This window comes from Triticum aestivum, chromosome 6D (assembly GCF_018294505.1).
Source record: "Triticum aestivum cultivar Chinese Spring chromosome 6D, IWGSC CS RefSeq v2.1, whole genome shotgun sequence".
Lineage (NCBI taxonomy): Eukaryota > Viridiplantae > Streptophyta > Magnoliopsida > Poales > Poaceae > Triticum > Triticum aestivum.
The window spans coordinates 447,771,709-447,778,299 of record NC_057811.1 but is presented as its reverse complement, the minus strand read 5'-3'; the positions used below and the strand labels follow the sequence as shown (position 1 = coordinate 447,778,299).

The following is a 6,591-nucleotide window of genomic DNA, read 5'->3' as shown; positions in this document are numbered from 1 at the left end:
ACGGATTAATTCAAATAACACAATTAATTAACCAAGAAGGTACTTCCCTAATTAAACTGAGAAGCAGAGACAAAGCGAGAGTGAGAAAGAAACGATCCGAGGAGTCAACATGCGGCGAATCAACCGATACTACATCTGATGGTATCCGTGGCACTGGCGAAAACATATAATAGAACACCTGCATTCAGGCCTTTCTATCTAGTCATTCATTCTGCGCATCGCGATTCGTGTAAACACATTTTTTTTTCTCTCGCATAAAACATGTTTTGAAGTTCAAACCTTTGCAGCGTGGCAAAGTTTTCTATATAGAATCTAGGATAAATCTTTCAGATTTTTTGATCAAATATAAATATACAAATTATGATTTTCTAGATTAAAAAATCATATTTTGTATATTTATGTTTGACAAAAAATTCTAAAATATTTATCCTATATTCTAGATAGAAAGTTTTGCCACGCTGCAAAGGTTTGAACTTCAAGACATGTTCTATGTGAGAGAAGCAAAAAAGAGAAAATTTCATATAGAAAGTTAGTTGTGTTGCACAGATCTTAAAGCAAATATTGGACATCCAGGATAGCAGGGCCCGGGTGCAGATGTTCTAAAAATCCACGTCCACTGGGACTGGGAGTGGGAGGCGACGAGGTTGGGCCCGCGGCGCAGCGCGCCGATGGCGAGGGAGTTGATGTAGGTGCAGGGCTCGGTGCACGCCAACGCGTTGCGCTTGTCGATGAAGTTGTCGGCCCCGGTCGAGCGCGAACCAGTCGCCGAAGCTCATGCCGCAGTTGACGACCGTCCCGGGCTTGAGTACCGGCGTGGACGCGCCGCGCTGGTGCGGCTGCGTGGGAGGGTTGGCCCCGAAGCCGACGATGTAGGACCTCCCCGTCGGGTTGGCCCCCAGGAGGTAGTCCATCTGCTGCTTGGCGAACTCCCTGGCCCTGGCGCTTGATGGGCATGGCGCCGCACATGACGTCCTGGCGGGCGCTATCGAGCCAGTCGGCATAGACGAGGAAGAGGAAGACGGTTCCGGTGACATACTGCGAATTGGCACCGTCGCGGAGGTGGATCATGCCGCCAGGGGTGATGAAGACCTGGTGGAAGGGGGTGTCGGGGAGCACGGCGCAGACGAAGTTGTCGGCTTGTGTCTTGTAGCTCTGCATGCCACCGCTGGCGGTCATGTTGTGCTGGGCGAGGAGGATCTGCGCGCCGGGGTACTTGAGGTCCCAGCTGAACTCGGCTACGCTGGAGGAGATGGCCTCGTGGGTGATGAAGTCGGCGTAGACCTGGCGCTTGGTGGCCATGAAGAGCCAGGTGGCAGCCCAGAGGAGCTCGTCATTGTAGCCCGAGTAGGAGCAGTAGAAGGGGCACTAGTATGCCGGTGGCCCAACCCTTCTGCATTCCGATCTTGCATGTATGAACTCGTATGAACTGCTAAGAACTAGTATGCTTATCTACCTCTATTCCTCATTCCCCTCCGCTGTGGATCGAATCTAGCATGCATGTCGAAGAGAGAGAAGTGCTTACCGCCATTGATGGAGTCCGGTGGTCTTCTTCCTCTGCTCCGATCCGCCGCCGCCGGTGATGGAGTCCGGTGGTCTTCTTCCTCTGCTCCGATCCGCCGCCGCCGGTGAGAGTTGGGAAAGTGGGGAAGAGTGGGGAGAGGGAGTGGTGAGGGGCGGTGAGGCTAATAACTGCCGGCGCTTCGGGAAGCAAGGCGGCTTCTCAAGCATGGCGCGCGCGTGCAGCCGCCGCCGCCCACGTGCACCGCTCGGGCCTGGCCCTGGAGAAACTGCAGATTCGTGCGTTTCTAGTGAGTCAGGCCCAGAGATGCTTTAAGAAGCGTGCGATGCAGGCCCAACAGTGAAAACGGGCAACCAAACAGGCTTCTTTCTTCCCGCGCGGGCCTGGTTGGGCCCGATGCGGGTAACCAAACACACCCTAGATGTTGTCGTGTTCGTATCACAACAAACATTTCCTTCGCTAGCGGGCCTGGGCAACCGATGCATGAAGTGCTCCCAACACACGACCCAGTCAAAATCGGGGCAGACATGAAAATCGGTAGAGCTCCAATCCCAGAGAGCTTAGTGAATCTAAGTGGTTGTTTGGATACTAAGAATTAGATGCCAGATTTTGGGAAACGAGTTTTAGGAGGGTTTTTAGGAAAACCAGTTTTAGTTAGTTTTTCTGTTAAGATAAGTATATATAGTTCCTTGTTTGGATCAAGAAAAATTATAACGTGGTTATGTAGTTTTTCGTTCGGGAAGCAACGAGTTGTATTATGTATAGATTTCGTTGAGCATCATATTTGAGCTTCTCAACGTGCTCTTGTTGGTTACCCGGAAGGCGGGAAGTACTAGTCTACGTATGTATTCGTCCTGCTTGTATTCACCGTGCCAATGACAAGCACCGACGCGGTGCCGCGCAAGCGCTACGCCGATGGTTTCAGCTATCCAAGCGCCGTGCCAATGTTCTCGACCGGGAGAACCAGCTTTAACAGAAGAGGAGAGTAAAATGGCTCTCCAGCACGTGGTGTCACAGCAGTGGCCATGGACGCTGACGAGGTTCCGCTTCTCGCATCGGGACTCGGGAGCAACGTTGCTGCCGTCGATGGTGTCATAGCTGTCGCCATGGGCGATAAGGAGGCCGCGGTGCTCCTGTCGAAAACAACACGCGCCCCCTTCGGTGGTGTCGCAGCCGTCGCCATGGACGCGCTGAGGAGGTCGCGCTGCTCCCATCAAGCACAACACACCACGGTCAATGGTGTAGCAGTTGTCGCCATGGCTGCTGAGGAGGTTGTGCTGCTCACGCCGAGAACACGTCGTCGTCAATGGTGTCATAGTCGTTGCCGTGGCCGCTAAGCAGGTCGTGCTGCTCGCACTGGAACAACACATCGTCAGCAATAGTTCGCAGCCGTAGCCATGGGCGCCGGGACCAACACGGTGCCGGCGGGGCTTGCCGTGAGGTACCGCCGGTGGAACTTAGTCGATCACCACAACGAGGACGCCCAGTCCGTTGCCATCTACTTGTACGTACGTACGAAACGGGTATATAGAAAAACCACTATTAGTCGTTTTTCTAAAAACTCACTTTTTGGGTTTTTAGAAAACTCAGTTTGACTTATCCCGTTTTTGTTGGATAATCCAAAACAAGTTTTTAGGTTGTTATAACAGAAATTGCGTTTAAACAAAATGGGTTCTCTATAAACTGACTATCCAAACAACCCCTAGAGATTTTTACGAGGCAACCCAGAATTAGCCAAACATGTAAAAATTGAAATACTTAATTAGTCTGAATGCGACATAATTGATTAAGTACCAACTGACACATACTACACATCAATTTGGTCATAAAGAACGGATTAACTAAAATAACACAATCAAGAAGGTACTTTCCTAATTAAACTGAGAAGCAGAGACAAAGCGCGAGTGAGAAAGAAACTATCCGAGGAGAACATGCATGCAACGCAAGCATGTGGTTTGTGGTATGGATCGACGGGCCGGCTCAACGTCCGAATCAACCGATACTACATCTGATCGTATCCGTGGGACTTGGAGGCGACGAGGTTGGGCCCGCGGCCGGCGAGCGCGGCGAGCGCGCCGATGGCGAGGGAGTTGATGTAGGTGCACGGCTCGGTGCACGCCGACGCGTTGCGCTTGTCGATGAAGTTGTCGGCGCCGTCGGGCCCGCCCATGATGGCCCCCGTGAGCTCGTTGGGATTGGGCCGGTCGGGCGCGAACCAGTCGCCGAAGCTCATGCCGCAGTTGACCACCGTCCCGGGCTTGAGCACCGGCGTGGACGCGCCGCGGTGGTGCGGCTGCGTCGGCGGGTTGGACCCGAAGCCGACGACGTAGGACCTCCCCCTCGGGTTGTCGCCGAGGAGGTAGTCCATCTGCTGCTTGGCGAACTCCCTAAGCCTGGCGGGCTTGATGGGCGTGGCGCCGCACATGACGTCCTGGCGGGCGGTGTCGAGCCAGTCGGCGTAGACGAGGAAGAGGAAGGCTGTGCCGGTGACGTACTGCGAGTTGGCGCCGTCGCGGAGGTGGATCATGCCGCCGGGGGTGATAAAGACCTGGTGGAAGGGGGTGTCGGGGAGCACGGCGCAGACAAAGTTGTCGGCCTGCGTCTTGTAGCTCTGCATGCCGCCGCTGGCGTTCATGTTGTGCGGGGCGAGGAGGATCTGCGCGCCGGGGTACTTGAGGTCCCAGCTGAACTCGGCGACGCTGGAGGAGATGGCCTCGTGGGTGATGAAGTCGGCGTAGACCTGGCGCTTGGTGGCCATGAAGAGCCAGGTGGCGGCCCAGAGCAGCTCGTCGTTGTAGCCGGAGTAGGAGCAGTAGAAGGGGCACTCGCCGTCGTACGTCTTGAGGTGGCTCTTGGCGAACTGGTAGAGCAGCTTGGCCTTGTTCATGAGGCGGCGGGCGTAGTTCTTGTCGTTGCGGAAGACCATGGCGGAGGCGGCGAGGGCGGCGGCGGTCTCGGCGGCGATCTCGGTGCCGGGGGTGTTGCCGTCGATCTGGTAGAGGGTGCGGGGCGTGGGCATGTTCTCGGGGCGGACCCAGCACTGATGGTCCAGGTTGGGGTCGCCCACCTGGACCCACATGTGGTTCTTCTTGGCGGCGCACTTGAGGATGTAGTCGGTGCCCCACCTGATGGCCTCCTGCACGTGCTTCAGCTCCCCCGCCGCCTGCAGCTCCGGCTTGAACGCCAGCGCCGCCCACGCCAGCGTCGTCACCGTGAACGCCAGCGGGAGGCCGTACTTCACGTTGTCGCCCGCGTCGTAGTACCCGCCCGTCAGATCAACCTGATCCATGGAATGAGAATGCTCTCGTTATGCACAATGAAAAATACAACGTGGACCTCCTTAAAATAGGCTATTAGTCTCTTTTTTTTGCATATCTCATTCATATACCATAAAGAACAAAGTACGCTATTAGTCTGCTATATCGCGCTATAACATGCAATTAACGAGACATTCTAAAATGATGTATTTGGCCAGATATTGCTCAGAACACTGTAGCGTTTGCTATTAGTGACTTTTTACGGTGGTTTAGTGATTTTTTACGGTGGTTATGCATGCATCAGCTGCTTGAAATGCATGCATACAAACCAGATCAATTTGCCAGAAGACGTTTCATCAATGTTTTTAGCTCGAAAATAGCTCAACGGACACGGACATGATCCATATATATGATGCAAATTCGGATGGCCACCCGATCGACATTAATTAGCAGTTACACGTGCGTGAATCAAGCATGGCGATTTCATAACGTACGCCATGAACGCCGCACCCATCTTAACATATGCATGCATTCAACATGAATGCGCACACGACGGACATGATCGACCAAACCAAGAAACTCATGCATGCAGGCAGCACATATGGAAGCGAAGGAACGAAACTAAGCGGGAGAGGAGCGCAAGATCAACGGCGGCGAGCCTGCATACGTACATGGGCGAGCTTGCCGTCCTCCATGCCGGAGTCGCCGCGCCACTTGATGCGGTTGTCGGGCGGCAGCTTCCCGGAGCGCTGCGCCTCGAGGAACAGGATCGACTTGGTGAGCGCGTCCTTGTAGTTGAAAGAGGTGGCGCCGGCGACGTCGCCGGACAGGACGAGCGCCGCGAGGAGCAGCGCGACGACGCAGCGAACGCCGCCGCCGCCGCCGCCGCGGCAGCTCGCCGGGGTGTGCTTCTCCTTCATGGCGCCCGCGCTGGTGAGTGAGGGAGGGGGGGAAGCCGAGGCTGAGGCGTGGGCGTGCCGTCCGTGTGGGGAGTGGCAGAGGAGGGAGCGAGAGAAGGGCAGCTAAAATGGGGAGGGGCGCGAGTGCGTTCAGGAGGTTGCGAAGTGTTCGGCCCAGAATGGCTTCGGTTTCAGACGGTCAGCTGCTGGTCTCCCTCTGGTGGTTAGTTTCTCCTGCCTGTCATGCATGGCAAGAACCAAACTAGTGCAGTGAAAAAGAAAACTCAAGTGCTTTTTTTAGGGCAACAGTCAAGCATACTTGTCAGTCGTCACTGCAACGGTGACTGTTGCCCTAAAGTGAATGTCGGGATAATATTGATATTGCTTATACACATTCTGAATACTAAAGTTTTGTCAAAGGAAGTCAACACTTAAGTCACCAAGGTTGAATCGTCAAACAAATAAATGAAAAATAGAGAAAACCTATACACCGTTTCCTCATCTACCCTTGGCGGCTAGGGTAAACTCTCCCCTCCACTCTTCGCCGGCGAGCCCGTGGATTCGCCTTGCATCTGCCTGCTGCTCTAGCAGCTGGTGGCGTGGAAGGGGATCTATGTGCCTCTGCTCCGGCTAGTAGTTTAGGCTATAGGGTTTTTAATTAGTCCTTGCACGTGCGGTGGTAGGGCGGATGGCGGCGCTTTCTCTTCAAGTTTTTCTTCCGGGCTCTGATCCTCCTCGAGTTCGTCCGTCTGGACGTAGTCGACGGAGCTCCGGCGTAGATTTCTGTCGTTTCCTTGGGGCAGTGAGGTTAGGGTTTCTCGTACGGGGCGAGTTTTGGTGGCAGATGCTTCAGATGTATTCAAGTGTTCACCGGTGACGATTGTGGCTCTAGGGCGCGTGTTAGTCCTTAAGGACA

General features: G+C 54.4%; 1 protein-coding gene and 1 pseudogene across 1 annotated transcript; both read right to left on the bottom strand.

The window, feature by feature from the left end:
• Positions 1–529: 529 nt before the first annotated feature.
• On the bottom strand, positions 530–1,528 carry LOC123142676 (endoglucanase 8-like; annotated as a pseudogene).
• A 1,734-nt stretch (positions 1,529–3,262) lies between these two features.
• LOC123141911 (endoglucanase 8) lies at positions 3,263–5,823 on the bottom strand. The gene is made up of 2 exons (XM_044560978.1): positions 5,448–5,823; positions 3,263–4,799 (listed from the first exon to the last, which is right to left on the bottom strand). Exons 1-2 carry the CDS (start codon positions 5,694–5,696, stop codon positions 3,522–3,524), a joined length of 1,527 nt encoding a protein of 508 aa, XP_044416913.1. The 5' UTR covers positions 5,697–5,823; the 3' UTR covers positions 3,263–3,521.
• Positions 5,824–6,591: the final 768 nt, after the last annotated feature.

Excerpts from the sequence above, each read along its gene's own strand:
- LOC123141911 (XM_044560978.1), bottom strand. The coding sequence starts at position 5,696 with ATGAAGGAGAAGCACACCCCGGCGAGCTGCCGCGGCGGCGGCGGCGGC. Across the intron at positions 4,800-5,447 it reads AGGACGGCAAGCTCGCCCAT|GTTGATCTGACGGGCGGGTA; the intron begins GTACGTATGCAG and ends TCCATGGATCAG.